The 23918-nt window shown below is 40.3% G+C and overlaps 1 protein-coding gene across 1 annotated transcript; it reads left to right on the top strand.

Annotated features, from left to right (window-relative positions):
* Positions 1-1103: 1103 nt before the first annotated feature.
* On the top strand, positions 1104-22100 carry LOC141805077 (stromelysin-3-like). Its single transcript, XM_074689764.1, has 8 exons — positions 1104-1209; positions 11098-11381; positions 16160-16303; positions 18316-18449; positions 18545-18759; positions 18833-19037; positions 19423-19683; positions 19756-22100. The coding sequence occupies exons 1-8, from the start codon at positions 1108-1110 to the stop codon at positions 19869-19871; spliced, it is 1461 nt and encodes a 486-aa protein (XP_074545865.1). The 5' UTR covers positions 1104-1107; the 3' UTR covers positions 19872-22100.
* Positions 22101-23918: the final 1818 nt, after the last annotated feature.

The raw sequence follows: 23918 nt of genomic DNA on the forward strand, positions 1-23918 counted from the left end.
TATCGAACATAAATCTGTGTCTTTCAGCCAGAAGATCCCTCTCATGTCAGTCTGAGGCTGTTTCACACAAAGAACTTGAAGAGTGTTCCCTGCAGACAGAACAGCAGCTGCTCTGGTTTTACCACCACCACGAATCAGAGGAGGAAACCCTGCAGCAGACAGAGGGTCGATTGTTCTTCAAACTAGCTGTGGTTAAGCACACAGCTGATTTCTAAAGAAGGAGTCATCTTGATCTCTGTGACCTCTGGTTTGGATTCAGATGTGAAATGACCAAAGAACTGAGTGAGTCAGTTTAGAAATTCTGGTTTGACGATGCTGAAGAGATCTGGAAACTTCACCTGCATTCACAAAGCGTCTGTTCAAGAAGTTGACTGAACAAGAAATCAGACAGATCTGTGAACTCATACTTTTTTATTTGATCTGTCACATTAGTCTGGCCAAGACTCATTTCCACCTGATCTGACTCACGTTGAGCCAATCACAAATGTTCGAATGATGCGAGGGCACACACTGCAACCAGCGAGCTAAACCTGTGCCCTGTGAGTAATCCAGTTTTGGTGACACTCTGGTAACGTCACTGGTAAGTTTGCCAGCACAATCACAATCTGTAACTTCTTTCACACATGCACAGAAAAGTTACAAAGTTTTTTTTTTTAAATCTTGTAGTTGGGTACTGGTTTGGCGTTTAAACTGAGCCTATTTTGCAATAATGTGAACAGTTTTAAATCACGTGAGTTGACGTCCCTATGATTTTCATTTTTTTCATTTTTTTTTTCATAAAAACAAACAAAAAGTAAAAACCCTGACTCTGCTAAAACTCCTTAAAAGTGCTGAAAGGCTCTGTTATTTTTCAAAATGACTTTTAATCTGTATTGCTTCTGTTTTTTTGTACATTTGGCATGAAATGGGTTAAATCAAGCTCTTCAGCTGAGCAGCCTCGTAAAAGTGTCATTAAAGAGGACAAAGAAAGCCGGCTGCAGGCTATAAGATCCCCTGCCGTCATTCATTCCTCCACACTCTTCCTCCTTAGCGGCAGCCTTCATGAAGCCTCCTCCTCCGCCTGCTCTGCTCCACTGTGTCTGTGCCAGCCTGTTTCTGAGCAAGAAGATGATGTTCTGCAGCAGCATCTTGGCTTTGCACCTTTTTCTCTGTATTCATTCTCTACCTGTACACGACCGGAGAACCCTCAGCAAGCACAAGCTGCAGCAGGTGAGTGCAACACATGCTTAGAAAGTGAAGAGGAGTTTAACAAGTAGAAGAAGTCAGAGCTGCAGATCAGGTGAAGATAAAAGAGGACGTAGGAGAGTGAAGAGAGGAGACGGAGCTTAATAATGGCACATCAGTGAGTAAAACCAAGACTCCGTAAACTTTATAAGTACAGAATGAAGTCAGACTTTGTTCCTCTTTTTGTTCAGCTTTCGAAAAACAATATAGCACTTCTTTCAGGTCTCTAACAGAGCTGCATGGTCACTGTTTGCTCAAACTGTGAAACCTTATTTCTTCAGGTCTGCTGATCTCAGAGGCTGATGTTTGTCATAAGAAAGTTGAAGGTTTTTACAGAGTGATGCTGAAAATGAAACATCTGCAAGCTTTCATCATTTTAGCTCTGCAGAACTTCCAAAGTGAAAGTTCATTTCAATCCATCTGAGATCCAGAGATAAGTATTCATTTTTTAATAACTTTTCTTGCTCTGCATGTAGGAGTATTTTGCATCCCCTGTTTTTGTGCTTTATACCACATCAGGACAACTTTTCTTTCAAACTCTCTGCAGTTTTGGTGCTGAAGTCCTGCTTTCCGGTGTATCTGTCAGCAGCACTATTTAGACAGTGAGATTAAACAAGCAGAGGCAAGTCATCTGGCAGCCGGTTGAGGATAAAAATCCAGCTTGTTTGCTGACTCAGGGCAAACGGAGAAAACAGCAGAAAGTTGCTCTCAAAGATCAGACTGAGCTACTCCTACAAGGCTTTTTGAAGTTTGTGCATCGCTCTGAATGTGTCGAAAACAAGCCGGGCTGCCAAACATGATGAAACTGCTAAGGAATCCTCCTTATGATCCTCTGTGTTTAGGTGCTCAAGTGTTGACTAAATTAGACTTATAGTTGACAGATTTATATCTCAAACATGCAGTCAAGCCCTGACAGCAGAGCACTAGACTCTTTATTTATCCAAGTAATGAGCTAATGAACATTTTTCAGATTGTTTTTGACTGCTTTTTGTTTTTAAATCCACTCCTCCACATGTTAAAGGGAAGTAGTGGTGCTCAGCTTCAGGCTTTTACAATTTACACCTGCAGGAAAATCAACTCTTATTGCAATTATTCAATTAAATGTTCTATATTTCATTTACTCTTTTTTTTCTTTTTCCTTTTTAAAGTGAGATTTTAAGATTAGGGAAAACTAATTGTGCCCTTTCAGACTGGAAAAACAGTACAGTGATTTTTTTTTTTTGAGATTTTATGAGTAACATCATCAGAACAACTCGTTAGAAATCTGTAACTCACAGTGACAATAAAAGAGGTTTGAATTTAGCTAAACAGGCTCTTATCAAACTGTTCATGAAAATAAAATAAAATAAATCCTTTAACAATGAAAAAGAAATAAACAAAGATATTTCAGATCTTAAAAACAGATTATACCCCAAAGTTTTCTGCTGGTCTAAATAAAATCTATGAAGCCTAATTGTTGTGTTTACAAGCTTTAAAAAGCAATGATAGGGCTGAATTTTACTGTCTCCTAACATTTATGAATCAAATAACCAAAGAGACGTTAAAATCAATAATGGTTTAACTATTAATGGTGGCAATGATGTAAAGTATTAGAGCCGTACTGTGTCCCAGCTTTAAGAGACTGGAACCATTTATTATATGAACCATACTAACATGAAGGCCATGACTCTTCTTGGTGTTTATACCTGGAGTAAAATAAAAGAGGAGTCAGGTGAGGTGACGTGAGGAGTTCAGGTCACAGTAGTTCACGGTTTGGTCACACATCATTCAAACAACTCACACCCAGAGCACCAGAGGAGGTTTTGTATGTGAGGTCAGAAGTCCAGCAGAGTTATTTACACTAGCTGGTGTTGTGTTGTGTTAAGAGGTAGAGTGGCTTCAGTCCTCTCTTTCACAGTCGCTCACCTCAGACCTCAGGTTTATCATTGACTGTGTTTACTGTTGTAGCAAAGGTCTGTTAAGGTTTCGCATGTCGCTCGGAGGTGTTGATAATGGAAGATAATTGTACACTTTAACATCTCCTGGTAGCTGCAGTTCGTATGGAGGCAATAAAAACAGATTTATAGACTGTTGACTTCCCAAATAAATGAATAATAACAGCTGCACCTCCCCACTCCACTGAACGATCCATTAAACTTTTCTTCAGAGAAATGTCAAACCTATGTATCTAGATGTCTGCATGAAAAACAGTCACCAAATCACACCCACCAGCTGTACTCTAAGGATGATGTATTTCTCTCTGTTAACAGAGATCTGCATGAAAGAGCAGCAAACAATCTATGCCAGATTAAAGCTTTACTCTCAGACACAAACCTGCTTGATGCTGTGTCACTAAAGACAACTAGTTTTTAGACTTCCTGGAATGCATCAGAAATGTTGGATCTCACCTTCATTCAACAGAGAAACACATGAAAAGTGTTTTCCTCTTCTCTTGAGGACATAGTTGACAAAGTTTGATTTTTGGCTTCTCATCAATTTGCATCATGATGTTATTTAAGCAATCTTAAGACCCATTAGTTACAAGAAAATCAGTTTCTTCTTCAGCTTCATTCTGCTGAAGGAAGCCAGACTGAAGCCTCTTAGCTTACAGTGAAGCTGAGACTCACCACAAACTAATGAATGGGCACTTCTCTGAGGTTGTAGACATATGTGGGGGATAAATTTCCCTTTCTTTTGATCTGAACACAGTCACTTCTCCAGTTGAAATCTGGAAGTAATTGCTCGCTAACCTCTGGCTACGCCAAAGTGTCTGGAAAGTTTGATATTGTCTCAAGAGGAAAATTAGTCATTGGATTTGGAGATTGAACATTCTTATGACAGCATCTTATTTGGTTTTAAAACAAATGTATGTTTCTTTAAAAAATGGTGGATGACTCAACACTTTGACTTTGTCTGGAAAATGATTCTGTCTGGGCTCCAAGCAGCTTTTATAAGCATAAACATACGCAAATAGAAATATTTTAGCTAGAACTGCCACTGCTCCAGGGTTTCTTCTCACTGACAGATCATATAAGTACACTTTCTTTTCTCATGCTGAGTTTAGTTTTTTAAGATCTTAACCAATACTGCACACTGGATGTGCTGCAGGGGTTCATAACAGAGGATCAATCTCTCATCTCAATCTTTGCTAATCCTCTTTATACTGAAAACTTCCCCCACTCTCAGCACAGTCCTTGCATTTGTGTACAAAACACAGAGCACTTGAGGATATTTAGGAACTTCTGTGGTTAAATATTTACTCTTGATGGATTTCTTCCATGGGGTGCATCATTAATCCTGAGTTTTCCTGCAGCAGGATGTCTGAGGAGGTGGATCTTTGAGTGTGGTGGTTAATGGAGTCTGGTCATATCTCTAAAGTGGTGGGGTTAGTCATCCTGGTAATTTCAGATCAACGTTCCTGTAAAACCCGCATACACACACTCCTTATGCTTCACTGCAGACAACCTGATGTCACGACTAAACTGGGACTTTCCAGACATCTGCTCACCGTGTGTGATGCAGCTCTGTGTGTGTGTGTCTGCATGTGGTGCATTTTTTCATGTCATGTGCATGTTTATACCTGCATGCACACATTGTATTTAAATGTTTGAGTGACATTAACAAAGACTCCCAGATGTAACAGATGCCACCTCTTAGATAAAACAACAATACTCTCTCTGTAGACGGCTCAGAGCTTCATGTGGGTTAAAGCTTGGGCACGTCAGGTTGAGAGAGACGGAGAAACCGCAGCGTCCTGCTGCGACATGCTCCCCAGGATCACCCCATCACACTCTCAGCTTTGTTTCAGTCATGTGACTTTGTGTTTATGCTGTTTCGGTGAAAACTTGCTACTTGCCCAAGCGCTTCCACGGTGCTGTCACTCACCTTCAGTTCAGCAGCTTAGAGAAACCTGTGGCTGCAGTTTTATTAAAAACCTTCTCAATCCTGCCAGGCCAACCACATGGGGTGTTATCATGTCTGTGGAGCAGAAACTTAAACCTGTTTGAGTCGGTTTTAGATCGCAGCAGTCTCAGAATCAAACACCTATTGTCTGATGGTTAATATTTTGGGATATTTGGTTTCGGCAAATTCCTGAATCCCTGACATGGATTCCCTGACTAAGATTTCTTCTTCTGTGTGCTGATAGTTGTTCAGACTCCTCCAAGAACTTTAGACACTAGAAAAAAGGTTGAATTGACAGAGGATTTCTACTGCATATCTACAGATTCAATCAACATATGAATAAAGATCATTTAGAAGTATTAACATCTGCATAGGAGAGCAGAAAGTGTGAGGGTTGATTTTTGTTCATGCAAAATGGGAAGATTTCTGTCTGGATTGGCGCTGACTTATTATGTTGGTGGAGCCAAGGCATGCACAGTTTGACTTCTCAGAGCACTTCAAGAATTCAGTACATGTTGCCTTTATGGGTGCCCATAAAAGTGACCTTGAAAAACTGTTCTCTGAATTTTTCTGGCATGATAAGAAGCCAAGAGAAAAACAATTAAGATTCCACAAATGTTAATCAATGCTGTGGTCTTGGCCTACCCAACATATGTTTTTATGACTGGACCTGCTGTGCTCAGATAATTAGGGGATGGCCTCGCTCATGTCTTGACTCAACTTTCTGTATCTATTCCTGGGCCTGCTCACCTTTATCTATGTGGAGCTTGATTCACTGTAAAAGACAAAGCATCATGAGAGAGATCAAAGCTAACCTGATAGTTAACAACTCTGTGAGGGTCTGGATGGATATAGTTAGTTTTTCTGGGAGGAACTGGTCTCTATGCTGAGACTTACTTGCGAGAATGCTGACTTCATCCTGGCTAATAGCCAGGGGCGGATAAATGCACAGACTTACCTAGGCTGAAGCCTAGGGGCCCCACACGTGCAGGGGCCCAAGGCTCCAGGGGCTTAATTTGTATCCCATTTGATCCCTGCCTGATTTTCTCACAGCTCCTCAAAACAACATTTATAATTCTTTATTCAATTTAATTATTTTACTTATTTCTATTTTATCATTTTTTTTGATTAAAGAAAAAAAAATTATGATTTATTTTTTATATTAATTGTTTATAGTAAATTTGAGGTTATTTATGCATAATGCATATGTATTTTCTTTTAATCAAAGTTTAAAAAATAAGTTTTTAAAATGTTTTTATGTGGACAGTGTTTACTGCCAATTTACTGCAAAAAAATAAATATTTATACTGTTGTCAAGAGGTCTGTTGTTTACACAATGTGGCAAGTCACCAGTTGGGCTAGAGCTGGCTGATTATTTCTATCACGAGATCTGGCAGCATTACCTGGAGCGTGTGCCTATGCTGGGATAGCATGAACTATGAAGAGGGGGGCCCACAAAAGGAATGGCAGCCTACCTTAATCCTCCTCTGTTGGTAGCAGCTCAATTTTTGAGTTTTGGAAGTCCAGATGCATTAAAATTATTGAAGACTTACTTAAAGATACTATTCCCAACTCAGCACGGCTTTCCCAAGAAGCTTTTTGCTGGGGTATTTGCAGATGAAGTGAAATGAAGTGCCCCAGAATACTTTCTGATCAACTACAAGAACTGCTCCCATTTTATTTCCTCATTTTACTACTTGTTACATGATACTTGTTCAATAAGCTGATTTAATGTCCAGTGTAAATGGGAAAGAGATCTAAAAAATATGTACATAGCAAACAACTGGCAAGAAACCCTGAATTGTATCAAATGTATTTTTTGATATAAACTTATTCACAGATTACACATAACACCTTCTATCTGGAAAAAGATGGACTCAGGCCTTTTACCACAGTGTCTGACACTCCTGTCTCTAAACCTGAAATTGCTAGATAAATTGTTACTTTTGGTCAGAAAGTGTATACTGTTGATGTGGATCAAGGACAAACCTCCCACTCTTAATTTGTGGTAGAAAGAGATTTTTTTTTTTCCGTACTTCCACATGAGCAGATAAGGGCAGAGTCGAAAGGCAGTTATTTTTGATCACTTGGAAACCACTTATGGACAACCTCCCACAGGAAGCCTTGACTTGTTGTCCATAGGATTCTCTTAGCTGATTTGGACGCCCGCTGGCCTCTGGACTGGATACAGGCACCGGGCATTCCCATCCAGGCTGAGGCTGGATTAAAGGTCCCATATTATGCTCCTTTTCTGCAGTTTAATATGGATCACTGATGTCTTCATGAAATGGTAGTAACATGTTTTGGTCCAAAAAGCCAATAAATCAAGCACAGCAGCATCGTTTCCAGGTTCTCATAGCCCCTCTGTTCAGAACGCTCTGATTTAGTGGGCGTGGCCTTTATATGTAAATGAGCCACTGCTGATACCGCCCCGCTCTTCTGCATCACTGAGAGCGGTGCCACGAGCTCCGAGTGCACAATGTTTGGAAAACAGTGAAGCTTGTTTACCCTAGCATCACGGGCTAAAACAACAGGCTAACCACATCCTAAGTTAGCACCCTGAAGCTAACACAGAGACAGGGGGGACACTGAGGAAACGCTCTTACATCTGCTCCACAGCACACAGCATTTAAAATACTCACATTTCCAGGGTTCGATTTTGGTTGGTGGATGGTTGGTAATGCGTCTAGATTCAGGACCAGTCTATTCGCTAGCCCTCTGTTGTACTGTCCAAAGTTGCAGTCAGCGAGGGTATCTGCACCAGTCAGGTCAGACTTGCTCCTTATTGGTCAAATAAGGGAATCGCTGACGTCAACAAATCCCGGAAATTCCAAACAGCTCGTTCAAGGTCAGGATTTTACATTCACAAGCACTACTAAGTGCAGGTTTTGTCATTAAATATCACATTTTGTGGGCTGGGAGGAAAGCCAAAGACCCACAAATTTCACTAAAAGACTTAATAAAGTTTTTTGTATAATATGGGACCTTTAAATGTAAAGGACATTGGTAGGTTAACAACACTTTGAAGTGAGCGGATGAGGAAATAGGGTGCTTTATGTCGTACTCCATTCATCTTTTATGGTTTAAATTTTATTGGTTATTTTCATTTTTTTTCTGTAATGGTTGATTTTACTCCTCTTAGTTCTGTCTGTGTTCATGTCTTTCCTACTTTTATATCTCAGTCTGAACCTGAGGGGGCATCAGGAGGAGAAGCTATAACAAAAGTTCACAGATCAATAAGGAGCCATCAGGCCACATGTAAATCTTACCTTGGATCCAGTGATCACCATTGGTACACATTGTCATACAGAAAACCGTTAGTGTCTTATCGGCACGGTGAGCAGCTGTGTTTGATCCAGATGGCTCGCCTCAGACTCTGTTGTTTGCAGGGTGACTCAGGGTGATTCAGGGTGAGCGTGGCTTTTCATTGTTTGGCACTTCAAACATCAGATCTGTTTTTGAAATATGAAAGTCTGCATGATTGTTGTATTTGTTTAACAATCATGTCGGATCATCGATCAATAAATCAGACTTAAAGGACCCTACCCACCACAGGGAGGGGGAGACTGAGTCACATCACTGAGGTTAAAGCTTAAACTGACCTTTTGTCTGTGAACTCTAATCCTGTTTGTTTCACCTTCAGCTCCACGGCACAAAGAGCACAGGTGTTTGCTTTTATTTCACAGATTAGTGGTTTCTAATGTAGATTCATATTTCATAGTTTTACTCTGACAGGCTCTTTATTACAGTAGCTTAAAGCAGTGAGATTGTAGGTGGTCTGATATCAGATAAACATTGTGCAAACATGTTTTCACAATCACCTGAGGAAAAATAAGAGTTCCTCATTTCCCAACAGCTGATGGCTCCAAAAATAGAAGATGATTTATAGATGTTTGTGTCTGAAATGAAGTCTTTGTCATGGAAATAATTCTGTGCCCCAGATCCTGAGCTAACCAACCAATTTACTGTGAAACTGAGACTCACCACAACAGATAAAGAGCTTACCCAGAGGATATAATAAATCAAGAACGAATCAGTTAATTTTGCAGACATATCTGCAGAAGTTAATTTCACTGTTTTTGTTCTTTGAATCTGAGTCGGTTAAATGTTTAACACCACTACAGATAGATTTGTGAAGGCAACAAAGGACCCAAAGTGATGGTGTCTCAGATAACATAATTAATTTTTGTGTCTCTGTAGTTTTCCCTTGCATTAATTTCCTACTTTAGTACTCTAATGTGCACACTTTATCTCCTTTATGATGTTTTTAGTTCTACAAGCAACATAAAATCTTCTTAACACTTTCCAGCCCCCACCTTTGAAATGTGTATGTACTGTAGGTCCAACTCTCCTTGACTTCAAATGGCACAGTCAGCGTCTGTAAACCTGGGCTGTACCAGTAATCACACCTTACCAGGACCGCTGACCATGCTGGCTTCAAAAAGTCAAATCAGCACCACAGATGAAACTCAGTGAGTGAGTGTTGACTTCTTGACGGCCACACAGACATCCATAAGGAGATCAAAATGGACAAATGTAAGAGCTGGTGACTGACAATACGAGCTACTTACGGATGCCTTTGGTCAAATAATAACACATTTCGTCCTTTAATCTAAAATCTGTAGCATCTGAATCAATCTCATAGCATGGAAATTACTTTCAACCTTTTTATCTGAAGTAAAACAGGGTCAGAGATCACTATGGCTGCACTGGTGAGGAAAGTATCAGTTACATTTTTAATGGCACTGATTCAACAAAGTGTTGACCATGATGCCAACACTGAAGAGCTGGTTTTAATGGGCTGTAGAGTAAACGTGGTTCCAGTCTCTAGTTCTTGGGTCATATTCATTCATTTGGATTTCTAAAACTTTGGACTGATATTTAATGGCTGAGGAAATACAGAAGAGCTAAATAATGATCTACATTTCTCTTAATTTTCTGTTTAATTTTCTGCTGAATTCATCAGATCACACAACGATAAACAAACAGCTTAACCATATTGAAGGAAAAGCCATAGTTTCATATTGGTGCAACCTTTTTTGGTTTTTCTACCAAAAAGTATAAGATCATTGAAATAAAACACTTAAATTCATGTGAATAACATCTAAATTTAATATCTATTTGACATAGGAAGTTGACTTGACCTATTTGCCTTATGACTTATTTTTATCCTTTGCCATCTTGTTTTTAATTATTCATTTTGTGTAATATCTATTACAGTAGAGATTCAGGTTTGCAGCGCACATGCAACATCAGCCAGTCTTGGTATCTGAAGAAATCGTTCCTGAAGACCCAGTGATTTTCTGTGTATCTCATTTTCTGAGAGTTGAACTGTCTGATGGATGCTCTGATTGTGATCACAGTTCTGTGTGGTCCACAACAAACCCCCCTCAGGGGACAATAAAGTCTATCTTATCTTATCGTACTCAGAGAGGACAGCAGACAGAGCAGGAAACGGGGATAGAGAGAAGAGTGCGGGAGAGGAGCCCCAGGCTGGAGTTGAACTCAGGCCGCCTCCTCAAGGGCAATATCCTCTGTACACGGGGTGCAAAAGCTAACCACGAGGCCAAACTGGCGTCCCATTCTTGTCCAATTTTTATTTTTTATTTTTATTTGGATTAGTTGGATTCCCTCCATCCTGTTTGGCTGAAAGGCTTCACTTACATTAATGATTTTCCAAAGCATCGTTGTGCAAATAAGTTACAAGACATTTATTTTACTTTATAATATTTATACCACTTACAGTAGATACATCAACACCGTTTTGCCTCTTCACCAAGCATCCCGTAACTGTCGTGCTCTGCTAAAATGGTGTGATTTGACTATTTGATTTGGTAAAACAAGTTTTACACAAATGAATGAGATCTGCAGGCTTGCGGAATACGACAGGGTATCATCAGTATTGAAGTGTTCAAACTAAGAAAACAGAAATAACTTTTGTAAGTTTAAAGCTGTGGGATAAAGACTCTGTTCCTGTGTTTTTGTTTTCAGGGATGGGATCAAAGTGGCAGACATGTTGGTCTAAAGAAGAAGGGCAGACATGTACAGGACACGCTGAACAAAGACCTCCACTTAAAGACTGTGCTGGGGTCCAAAAATGACACTGAGCTCTGGAAGCGTCCTCGCTGTGGAGTCCCAGACTACCCCACTTTGACACAGATGGGCCTGTCCTACTACAACCTGAAGAAGAAGAAGGGGGGCCTGAGCCGCCAGCAGCGGAAGAAGAGGTTTGCTCTGTTTGGAGGTCGATGGGAGAAGACTGATCTCTCTTACAAGTAAGAAAATCTTAAATACTGAAATTATTCTGTTTACCACCACGTCTGTCTCTGATCAATGTCTCATGGGTCTAAAAGCTTTTGGTTTACACTGTTTGTCTGTTTCATCAGTCAAAGAAGCAAAGTAGGCATAGTGGGTGCAAAAACATTGAGGACATGTTGTAATTAGAAGCTACATTACTGGATAATTGTTATTTTGAGACACTGATACTTGTCTCATGTGTTTACCAGTGTGGTCAGTGTGGCTGAGGCAGAGGTCTGAATCCTGTCATCATTACCCCATACTGAGAAACGCTGTGTGTTTGTGAATATACGTTTGTGTTAACAGTCAGGCACACACACTCTGGAGCTGTTTACAAAAACACGCTGATGGGATGAGAAAGAGACAGAGCTATAGGAATAACCAAAAGTGTTCAGTTCACATATGAGAGATTGTCTCAGAGTAAACAGTAAACTGTAGAGCTAACTGGAAACACTCTCTGACGCCAAGAGAGTAGAAAAACACTTTGAGCACAGCTGCTTCTTACGCCCCACACATGATAAACACAAGAGCCAAATCTAAAAATGATTCTGTGAAAGAGATGACAAGCTTGAACACTACAACCTGCTTTGATCAACATTCAAACAATAGTCAAGTAAAAAGAGTTAAACCCACAGTTCAGAGCTTAATCCAAGAGGCACCTGGACTTGACTGAAGCTCTAAGACATTTCACCTCAACTAAAAGGCTTCTTCGGATCTATAAAGGTAAGGTCTGCAACCTCCTGTGGCTTCACGTTTCTATGTGGGAGAGACTCGCGAGCCGTGCACCTGACTTGGCATGTTAGCACAAGCTAATCACAGGTATGTGACACTTACCTGGTTAGCAGAAAGCCAACTTGGGCTGCTCTTCTTCCCATGCTGCTCTCCAAGTTCCCAAAAGTGAGTGAAAGTCAAGCCAAGCTTCACCCTTGTTTAGTAACAAGCTTTACCTGTTAGCTGTTTTGTTTCACTTTGGTTATTTTTCTTCCTCTGTGCTACGTCCACTATCGTAGCTGCTCTGATTAGCTTCCACTCGCCATTATCAGCACAAGAAGTCACTTGCGAACTAGGCGCACAGTGATAAAGCGGCAACCTCTTAGAAATTGAGACAATATGGGAAAATCTGCTGTTTCTTAAGCGTCCACTTGAGGCTGGCTCCAGAAGTACCAAAGTCATATACACACCAAGCCAAAAAGCAATTGACATATTCACAGTCTTGTCTGAATGGCTAAGTTTACTATTAGCACACACACTGCACGGAGGTGAATTTTTCTAACTTGGCAGTTCAAGGACATTAAGATCCAAGCTTGTCCATGTTTAATATAGTCTACTGCTGTGATTGGCTGGCATAACCACGCTTACTCTCCGCCCAGAAACATCCTGATGCGACCAAAATATCAACATACAGGCAGAGGAGGGGGTTAAGGCAGACACAGATGCTAACATGGAACACATGCATAGAGACCCATAAGAGATTATAGAGCAGGATTGTTCCTGTAAAAGATTAAATTTTATTTTTTTAGGAAAATCCTGCAGACTCTACCTTTAATGACTGATGAACAGGGCTTGAAATCGAAGCCTTTGTGGATTATAAACATGCTGATGATCTCAGTGCTGAGTTTCCCTCAGTCATCACAGATCTCTGTCTAAGGATGATGTTGAGATTGTTTTTACCATGGCTGCTGACTCTGCTTTTCTTGGAGTTGTTTACACCTTCTAACGCAGGTGAGCTGCCCATTCATCCTTTTGTGGGGAGTCTCAGTTTCAGTGTCAATAGTAAATTCCACAGAGTCACTCTTGCTTAATTTAAAGGAGTGGACCAGAGAAACAGATTTTCTCATAATATAAGGTATTAAGTTTGCTGAAATAACGCCATGATAAATAATTTGTCCTCTTATTGCACTCACAGCTGGTGGGAGCTTCCTGACACGTGATTGGTCAAAACTGCTCAGACAACAAACAACCATGACACAACCCTTCTCATGCTCCAGGCCTATTTAAATACAGAAACAAACTTTTGCAGTCATCATGATGTGATGTTCAACAGTTTTTTTTTTTCACCAAGCTCCCTCTTGGTCCCTGCAACAGAGTAAAAAAGTGACCTTTCTTTCAGTTTAACACAATCTTGACAAATTTGAGTCAAATTATAAATTATGATAAAATCATCACCATCCAAGGAAAATCATATTTAGTTTTTTAACTCTTCAAAAAAAATACTTCTTGTACCCCAGTTTCAACACTTCTGTTTAAGCAGATCATACAGAAGTTTTAATGCTGCAATCGGACCAACACTCATCAGTCTCACAATAATTATCACATTGTGAAGGATTTGTACTACATCTATGTGCACTTTGCAGCAATAACAGAGACCTTATCAGAGCCAGTGCAAATAAAACATGAGATAAGGTCTCAGGTGCTCTGACTTCAGTCAGGTTAAGGTAGTGCTGAGAACATCTCATGCATTTGTCAGATTGGCGGAGGCAGTATAGAAGTATTGGTCTTTAATTTGCTAAATGACGATCATTCTGCCTCTTAGTGAGGGCTGCTCTGTTTGCTGACACATTTGTAATGTGGGCTGCATACCAGTGTTGTGTTTACAGCTTGTGGCACTGCCTTTAAAGACAATAAGCCAATATGGCAGGCATCAACATGTTTTTCCTTTAAACGATGTTCGGATAATACTAAACTATTTTCATAATCACAATGTGCTGACAATGTAATCACTGCCTGGATTATGTTCAACGGAGCAGAGGCTCTGGGGATTCTCCCCAGGAATAAAAAAGGATTTAAAAAATATTTTCTGCATTTCTTCATGACTTTGTCATAACCTCATAACCTAAGTACACACACCGCAGTGAGATTGATGAGACAGTCAGATAGCAGGCTTTTTAAACAATTTAGTAAAACACTTAGGAAAAATGCAGGAAAGTATTTTACTCTCTTCAGATGAACCCTTTAATCCTGCTTTTCAACATCATATACCACTTTGGGTTTAATCTCTACTTTAAAAACTCAAAAACTAATTTTGTTAGCTCACCACAGGATTAATCATTTGTCAGAATTTTTAATGTTCCTGTTTTATTGTGGCACTCCTGACAGTTTGACATGTGGAGAGATTGAAGTTGATCAAATTGGGCTTCAGTTGTTAGACGACCTCCAGTATTCCCCAAACCACAGCAGCCTTCTCCTATCCAGTCACCAAACTGAGTCAAAGCCAAGTCTCGAGTCTGAATCGTGTGAGTCACTAAAGAATTCATGATGAGACTAAACTACAATCCAAGGGAACTCTGGGGTGTGAAATGACTGAGAAAAGTGCACATGTGTAAAAAAGAAAGAAAAAAAAAACCTTCTGTCTTGGTAAATGTGCCAGTCATCCAATTGGTGTAAAACTTGTAACTTTATGTTATCAGATGTTGATTTAACAAAACGTCTCTTTCATACTGTTCAGCTGCGTGGACGAGCTCAGACTTGGCACACAGGATGTAATATAAACACATTTACCTCCGGCTACAATCACTGACAGTGTGAAGGGATTCCCCTGGTACAGAGCAGGTGGTAGTGTGTGTGTGTGATTTCTGCTGCTGTGTAAGGAAAAATCCATGTATCAGATTTTTGGTGTTCATTGCTTTAATAACCCTCAGGGTGTTGGGTGTTTAATTTGATACTCTCAGATATTTGGATTCCCACTCTGGTACCAAAACCAACACGTTAAACCTACACTCTGTGTGTGTGTGTGTGTGTGTGTGTGTGTGTGTGTGTGTGTGTGTGTGTGTGTGTGTGTGTGTGTGTGTGTGTGTGTGTGTGTGTGTGTGTGTGTGTGTGTGTGTGCCTAATGTGGCGTCCCCCAAGGCTCAATTTTAGGGCCTCTTTTATTATTTTACGAGATCCCCCTTGGCAATATTTCTAAAATGTACAACCTTTCATACTATTTGCTGACGATTGTGATTTGTCAGCCCTCTCCATCTTACAGTGCCCCCTTTAACAGCCTCTTTAACTCCCTTTGACAGACTACAAACCCCTGAACTTGTCATGTTTGGCTCTCTTATCTTGCTCACCAGCCCAGGCCCCTTTATGCACATTTGCACTTGTGGTGTAGTCATTCACAGTTCATTAAATTTTAATAACCATGTCAGTTTTTTTTGGCAGCCAAAGTAAAGATGTTTTTCTTATTCTCAAAGCACCCAGTGAGGAGTTTTGCTGGTTATGAAACAGTAATCTCACAAAAGCAAGTGTGACCATCAGCAACAAATTTGACAATTTTTATATAATTCTTCTAACAGTTCTAACCCCTGTTAGAGGGTTGGTGGAAAAATGAAGAAAATAAATCAAACTTTTTTTTTAAGATGTCCCCTCTCAGTCCCTGCAGATCCAAATGTCGGTATCTCCACACGCTGTCCTTGTCTGTCATCACTTCCTCTTCTTTTGTGGTGTTAATTGTTCCACCATGACAGCAGCCTGGGCATGTACAGTGGGGGAATTTTGCTTTCCCCTACTGGTGTTGTGTGACCCCCATTTTTTAAACCACTGACAGGATAAATTCTGTGTCTTGATCATTGTGCTGCTTCAGTCAGGTCTTCTCAGAAGAAGTGTGGACTCCATCCTCACACGATTTCCTTGTTGACACTATAACAGAACCCCCTGTTCTGAGCTGGGTTCTGAATTCAAAGCATGGATGACAGAGCCTTCCAGACTGGCCTCTGTTGTTTTAACGTTTCATAAATCGACCAACAGGATTCTATTTGACTTGTGTATCTCTTAGGATTCTGCGATTCCCATGGCAGATGAGTGAGGACAAAGTTCGTAGAGTCCTGCAGGAAGCTTTCAGTGTGTGGAGCGCCGTGACTCCTCTTACATTCAGGGAGGTCATCACCGAGAAAGCTGACATCATCATTGACTTCAACAGGTAAGAAAAGCTCATGACACTGCATTAACATCACCCACCTGTGTCGTTTGACTTGTGTTAACCTTTCTACCTTTTTGATCCAGAACCAAAAACCTAGTTAACCTCAACAAATACTGTATTAACTTAGATATGGAGGACAGAGATTTTTTTGTGAGGTGCATCTGGAAAAGTGGGATCAATTTTTATTTGGGGTCCAGACTTTTTAATATCTATACTCCTTAACAACAGGAGACAGATCCGCGTACAGTATCTGTGAAGAAAGTTTCTCCTCTTGACATACGCAGGAGGATCACAGATGGACAGACACAGTAATCTTACAGAACAGAGACTCAAAAGAAGTCAGTTATTTAACAATTGAAGCTGAGTTATGATGCAGTTTTAAAGATAAGTTTTTCACTTGCAGCAGAGAGATTTAACAGCTGTCACTTTACTGAAATATGTAGTCAGACAGTTTGATATGGAAAGTGACACCTTGTTACAGCCCGATTTGTAACAACTCCCCGTAGTGAAACAACTACTCTGAAGGTAATAAAAAATGTAACAAAACCTGAAAATGTAATAATTGGTTGGTAATATAATCAAAGTGCTGACGCCCAAATGTAAAAAATAAAAAAGTAACAGAATTTGAAAAATATTAGAACTGACCTAAAATGTTATAAGATGCTGAGCCCAAAACATAATAACTTTTTTCCCAACCAACTTGTAACATTTAAGGTCAGTTATCACATTTTGGGTATTGTTACATTTTTTAAAAATTGTATTTAGGGTAGTTGTGACATTTTGGGTGGTTACGAAGAAAAACATCTGCTACAAGATCCACAACCCCTCTAATGCTGTGGATGTACAACCAAAATAATTCATCACAGAAAAGCAAAAAACTGCAGTTCCACAAGTGTCCACTTGAGACTGTGTCCAAAAGCTCAGGAATTCCCATTACAACTTTAACAACTTGGTAAAGAAACAGCTTGAAGATTATAACACAGAGACACACAGATTAGCATGGTTGACTCACAGGAAATTTACCTGTTTTACAAGAGGTTTACAGCCGTCATCAGCACAGACTCTTTATCTTTTACAAGACATTGGGCTAACCAAAAGTACAGGAGGTACCTACAATGACACTAACAGGAAGTCCCTGTCACAAGTTTGAAATGTCCAACAGCAGACTGTGTTTAATTTCTATAACAGTTTTAATAAAAAATGATGTGAAGTTTTTCCATAAAACAGTTCTGAAGAGAGGGCTTATCTTGTGATCAGAGTCTTTTTTTATTTCGTCCAGTTTGGTCTTTTTGAGGATTTATAAAACAGGAAAACTGCATATGGTTTTGAATGTGTTTTCCTATTGGGGGAGCATGAAACAAAAGGAGGTGTGGCCTGTATTGAGCAGAGGCATCAACCTTGTGAAGTGGGTGGAAATAAAAGTAGGAAATATGTGTAACCACTGATTAAAATAACCGTGTAAATATAGATGCAGAGTAGTAACCTTCTGGTTTCCAGGTGATCTCTGTAACTGAGACAGACATAAATCACTGGATCCTTTTGTTGGAGTGACCCAGGAAAAAAAGAGGTGTTTCCCCGCCAAGCCTAGGAGCAGATTACAACCTGAGTGAATACAACACAGGACTTGTTTGGCAGGGTTTTTAATAGCTAGCCTGCAGCTATGTTTTTATCAGCTTGGATTAGTCATTTTGGCAGTGGGTTCACAATATTTCCATGTCATAACATCGCTCCTGTCTCACTGTGTTGTATTACACAAGAGTTTGGTAACTACCAGCAGAGTCCTTGTTTTCTTTGAGACTTGACCTTCAGCAGACACTTTCATAACTCGCACCTGAATGCCAATCTGCAAAACCAGCTTCAGGATCATGTTCAATTTGGCAGTTATTTTCTCTCTTTCAGTATAACTATACCAAGATTTCTAGCAGGATGCATGCAGAAATCCTTTCAGATGTGTGATATGACATAAACAAGAAGGCTCATGCTGTTGTACAATAAAAGGAGTGTTTGTGCAGGTATTGGCATGGGGACAGCCTACCTTTCGATGGTCCTGGAGGAATTCTCGCCCACGCCTTTTTCCCCAGAACACACAGAGAAGGAGAGGTTCACTTTGACTACGATGAGCACTGGACTGTAGGAAATGATGTGGGTGAGTAAGGCTGAGATGCTTTGAGGTGTTGAATGCAGCGTGGTGTTGAAGTTGTGTCCATCACACTCACTCTCACCCTGTGTTGTTCTGTTCAGGCACCGACCTCCTGCAGGTGGCAGCTCATGAGTTTGGTCACGTCCTGGGTCTGCAACACTCCCTGGAGCCTGATGCTGTGATGAATCCCTTCTACAGCGACTCCTACCCTCTGCAGCTGAGTGAGGACGACAAGAGGGGCATCCAGTATTTGTACGGCCCTCCTCAGTATGCACCCCCTGATATAACCGAGACCAATGAGATCGACACTGGAATGGTGAGACATTGAGACTGACCTGCCCACTTCACTTCTCAGCCCACTGATTAAAATAACCCTCTTGTTGTTTCAGCCGGATGCCTGCAGGTCAAGCTTTGACGCCGTGTCCATGATCAGAGGAGAGCTGTTCTTCTTCAAGTCCAAGTACGTCTGGCGTATTCGAGATGGGCAGCTACAGGCTGGCTATCCGGCCTTAGCTTCACGCCACTGGAGAGGCATTCCCCACCACATAGATGCTGCATATGAAGACAGAACCGGGAACATCTGGTTCTTCCAAGGTCAGTCATTTTAATATCTGAAGAGGTAAGTCAAGAGTGTGCAGAGAAATCACTCCAGGTGGGAATGACAGTCAACTGCGTGGGTTAGAGATAAACCTCCACTGATATCTTTTTTTCTGTGCCCTGCACGTTCACAACACAAATCACTTGAAGAGTGACTGTGTCAAGATTAAAAGTGAAGGAATTGCACCTTCTCAAATATAGAAAAAATAATTTGTGGCAAGTCTAATTTTTCTATAAATATTGAATTCCAGAGCGGTTTCCCTCTGACTTCCTTCAGCAGTATGAAGCTGAAAAAGGAAACAGATTTCATTTTCTGAAATTATCATGACGCAGATAAAAAGTCAAAAGTCAGTTTTTATTTCTATGGTTTTTACTTCATCAGGTGACACCTACTGGGTGTTTGATGCTGAGAGAAAGATCTCAGGCCCAGACTCGGTCCAGCAGCTGGGTCTTCCAGTAACAGACATCCAAGCAGCTCTGAAGTGGGACGAAAACCATGTGGAGAAAGTTTACCTCTTCAAATCTGCAACATACTGGTCCCTGGACCCTCAGCGGAACCGAGTGGACAGCGTCCATCCACTCAGCATCCATGACTGGGAGGGGGTACCCAGCCGGATCGATGCTGCCTTTCGGGATGGATACGGTGAGGAGCTGTTTGTCTGATAGTTTCCTCTGGATTAAGAAAGATACTGATATTCTTCTCACACTTTTACAGGTTATGCCACTTTCCTGAGCGGGTTACACTACTGGAAATTTGATCACGTGGCGTTGAAGGTGCTTGATGGCTACCCCCGGAGCATCGGCATGGACTTCTTCGGCTGCTCTGCCTGACCGTCTGACTTCAGTCACAAAGAGCTGCTGCTGCAAAGAGCAGTGAATTCATTCTCAGCCGTATCCCCCTCTTAAAACTTCCTGACTGTTTGGGTCTTTAAGCTCATTCAGATGACTGAAAACATCCTCAAATACAACAAGAAACTAATGCTGAAGCCACTAAGTGTAAGTTAGAGTCACTCAGAGTCATCTGACTTGATGTTTCTCTCAATTAAAGCACTTCCTGATGGCAACAGGTTCATGTACTTCGGTCCCATACACCAACAGAGACCACTTCAGTTTGATTTAGGCTCCAAAAATACTCAGTTAGCTTTATATTGGATTAAAACACGCATGTTCTCATCATACTTAGGTTACATGCCAGGGCTAGCAGCAGCATTACGCATCAATATTTTTTTTGTTTTGTATAAAAATGACACTAAAACTGATGTAATTTCCTGATTTGTTCCAGCACCCTTAGCAGACCCCTTCACATTCTGTCATGTGTCTTCAGCCTGCTTTTCTGAAAAAAAAAAGAAAAAAACTATTCCTCACAGGGTCAGTTTCACCTGGGAACCTCTGATAATTTGTAACAATCCTGTGTTAATTGACCCTGTCCATAATTTGTAAAGTAAAACGTCCGGGGCAAAACCACAACCATATTTAAGACACACATAGGTCCTCTGATAACACTAATCCAATTTGAATCAACATCTCTGTAATTTCAGGTGATAACATTTTTTAAGACAGCCTCTACAGCTTTTCAGATCCTTTTCTGCTCAAAATGATTCAAGCAGCGTTTGGCAGTCTAAAAAAAAGTTTTACAGCACTTCTGATAGTCATACGATGGGAGGAGACCTGCTATGTTCTCATATGTCATCAATAAGTAAGCTATAAATAGTCTTATTTATGGATATAAATAAAGCAATGACAAAATATCCATGTCCCAGGTCACTCATGACATATTAGGCTGAAACAATCATGATAAAAACAAATAAAACATACTACAGTTAAATATTTAAACAGCTCCAAAAGCCAAGATGTCTGAAAACACAGAGCCTCAGAAATGATTTGGAGTCTCTTCGCTCGTAACAGGTTGGCACTGACATGCTGTCTCAGAGCATATGATCATATTATAAAAAAAAACCTCACTAAGAACTGATATTTTGAGTTGTAGATTTCAAGTTTTAAGAGAATTAATTTTTTTAGAAGTTTTCAATGCGAGATGTTTGACTAAAGTAGGGTGTGGATGTCTGTCTCTATTATCAGAATGTACAGCTGGCTGTCAGCTGCAGAGTGAGGTGCATGGTGGGTCTATGCAGCGTTGATTCTGCACAGGAAGTGATTCTGAAATTATCAGAGGTCCCTATGTAATACTAATCCTGTGTGAATAAAACTTAAGACTACTAGAAGTTACCTTGAACTAGTCACACGCACATTATTAGTGTATCCCTCATGTAGATGACCCATGAGTGGATCACCAGAGAAAGTTTTAGCCAGCCATTGTTACATTTTCTTTTTTTTAAATCAACGGTGGTGTTAAGATAAAGAATCTGCAGTTTAATGGAATCCTTTCACCTGGTGATGATTGTGTTAAAGAGCTGTGCTGCTTTTAGTTAATGCACACATTGTTGCACTGAGAGCACTGAAAACAATCCACATGACCACCTCGCCTCACTGCTCGTCCTAAATCTACAGCAGCACGACGAGAATGAACGAATCATTTTGCCAAGTCTCTGAATACACAGGTGCTATTTCAAGTTCTGTAGGCAATGTAACTAGTACCTCATTTATTACACAAATCACAAATATCTTTATTTTTCATTTACATTGTACTCTTTTGGTGCATTTTGATAGAGCCATAAAGTTGTTCTCATTATGTGTTGAAGAGCTCTGTTTCACTCCTTTGGACTCTGTCATAAACACGGTGATGAGTCTCCACTTTGGTGGTCTGAGATAAACCCTGTGGTGCAGATGTGAGGAGTAAACCAGAGCTCTACAGTTGTTTGATTTACTCCTAACTTCTTTATATAGTATTGTTAGTGTTTTTGGTTTTACTGTCTCTAATCAGTGCAGGACATTGATTGTATGCGTTATTTTGTGAAATATGTTGTGACGTGTAGGCAGGACGTTTAAGTTGGATGCACGCACACTTTCAGTTGTCAACATGTCAAACAACTTAAAATCTGTTCTGATGTACTTAACATATACTGATCTGTCTGCTTTTATACATAGTTTTTTAAAACCAGAGTGTGGTTCTTTTGTGAAGTTTTGTTGTTTATATGGAACAAAAATCCAAAAAATAAAGTTTCTTTTTTGTATCCCTTGTGGTGATTATTTGAACTGTAGGTTACTCTAGAGAGAAACACATCAGTCTACAAATTTTTTCATCTCCATAAATCCCTTGAAAGTACATTCAGGTATTCTCTGCTTCTGTATAGGAGGTGAGTGTAGAGATTAATGTGCCATCAGTAATTGAGCACCAGGAACTTTCCCTGAGGGTCTGCAGGTCTGCACATTTATGCAGAATTACACCCCATTCATAACATATAAACTCTTAAATGTATGGCACCAAGGCTGCACAGCAGAACAAGTTGGGCTCTGCAATAATTGCTTCTATACGTCTGCTCAATTTCAGTTTATGCAGAGTTTCACCTGAGACAAAGGAAGAAGGTCACAGCGTTCTTTGTAGTGATGAGCCAACACTTACAACCAAACAAGAGGCCCTGTGATGCAGCTGGTTAAAGTCTACACAGACTTTAAAAGAAATACTGTTAAACTGTTTTTAAATTTAAGGAGTGAGCGTTCCTAAGAAGAGAGCGTAAAGTAAAAAAGGAAAAAATGAAGCTGTACAGTAAGAGAACAAAGCTCCAGTTTAACTCTGATTATTTCCAGGTTTAGTCTCTGTTTCATGTAATGAGTCATGTTTCAGCCATCCGCCTGTGGTTAGATCAGCATGCAGCAGATGGCAGTTGGGGTCAGCCGTTAGATCTCATTGTTTCCAGAGTTTTATAGAGTACAGTTGTTTGGTCATATCGCCTGCAGATACGGACAAAACGCAACACCTTGTTATTGAAGCTAAGTGACCACAGGTAAGAGAATCAGGTGATGGCACTGAGTCCATCAGTTCTTATCATATTAAAACATGGAGCGAAGTGAAACAGCATTAAAACCACAGAACTGAGGATAATTTCACAGAGAGAAAAAATAACTTAGGTGTATCAGATAAAATAACCACCATGAATTTAGAAGTAACTTACATCAACAATGACTTGTGTATGATCAGGCTCCTTCTGCCTTTGAACAGTTGAGTCTGCCCCTGCTGGACAATGGTAATGATGCAAGTTCGTGACTTCAATGGACACAAAAGGTTGATTCTGGACCAGAATGGTCTAGATTTTGGGATCACCTTTTGTATCATCAAAGACCAGATAATCTAACTTATCACTTTTCATGAAAAACTGGTCACAGCCCTCTAAAGATGACACTTTATGTTACCAGAGGGCTGAATGAGATGACATGCTACACCCTTTTTCCACAGGGGTGCCATCCAAACAAACATGTTATCTGTTATCATGTTCGGGCTCAGGAGGGCCAATTACAGAGCTAACACAGATCCACTCTCACTATACATGCCACTCATAGCTGTGTCTCTGGGTGGGGGAAGAGCCTAAACCCACTTAAAGCAGCATGCACAGGGAAAACATACAGAGCCCACACAGAGAGGCTTTAGTTCACAGCTGTCAAACCAAGAACTTTCTCTCTGTGAGGCGACAGCTCAGAATCCTCACAGCTGCTTTCAGTTTGATTTGTCATGTTTGATATTGGTTCTGTTTAAAGAGTCACTTAAAGGAACAGATTATGCTGTCTCTGTGGAAGGATGGAAGTTCAAGCGTAAAATAAAACGTTTTTTTCTTACTCAGGTATTTTTTAAACATTAGTCCCAGTAATCCAACCTGAATCCAGCCCTTTGCCTGGATTAGGATAATCCTCAGTTTTTGGATCAAAGTTACCGAAAGTTTTCAGCAACACAAAATGAAGGGTTGGACAGAAAGCCTGGATCACCTG

This window comes from Halichoeres trimaculatus, unplaced genomic scaffold (genome assembly GCF_033239565.1).
Source record: "Halichoeres trimaculatus isolate MK-OKI-2021-1 unplaced genomic scaffold, fHalTri1.1 fHalTri1_scaffold_16, whole genome shotgun sequence".
NCBI classification, from domain to species: domain Eukaryota; kingdom Metazoa; phylum Chordata; class Actinopteri; order Labriformes; family Labridae; genus Halichoeres; species Halichoeres trimaculatus.

Coding starts and splice junctions, on each gene's coding strand:
- LOC141805077 (XM_074689764.1), top strand. CDS start 1,108: ATGATGTTCTGCAGCAGCATCTTGGCTTTGCACCTTTTTCTCTGTATT. Junction 18,450..18,544: donor GACTGTAGGAAATGATGTGG/GTGAGTAAGGCT, acceptor TGTTCTGTTCAG/GCACCGACCTCCTGCAGGTG. Junction 19,684..19,755: donor TGCCTTTCGGGATGGATACG/GTGAGGAGCTGT, acceptor ACACTTTTACAG/GTTATGCCACTTTCCTGAGC.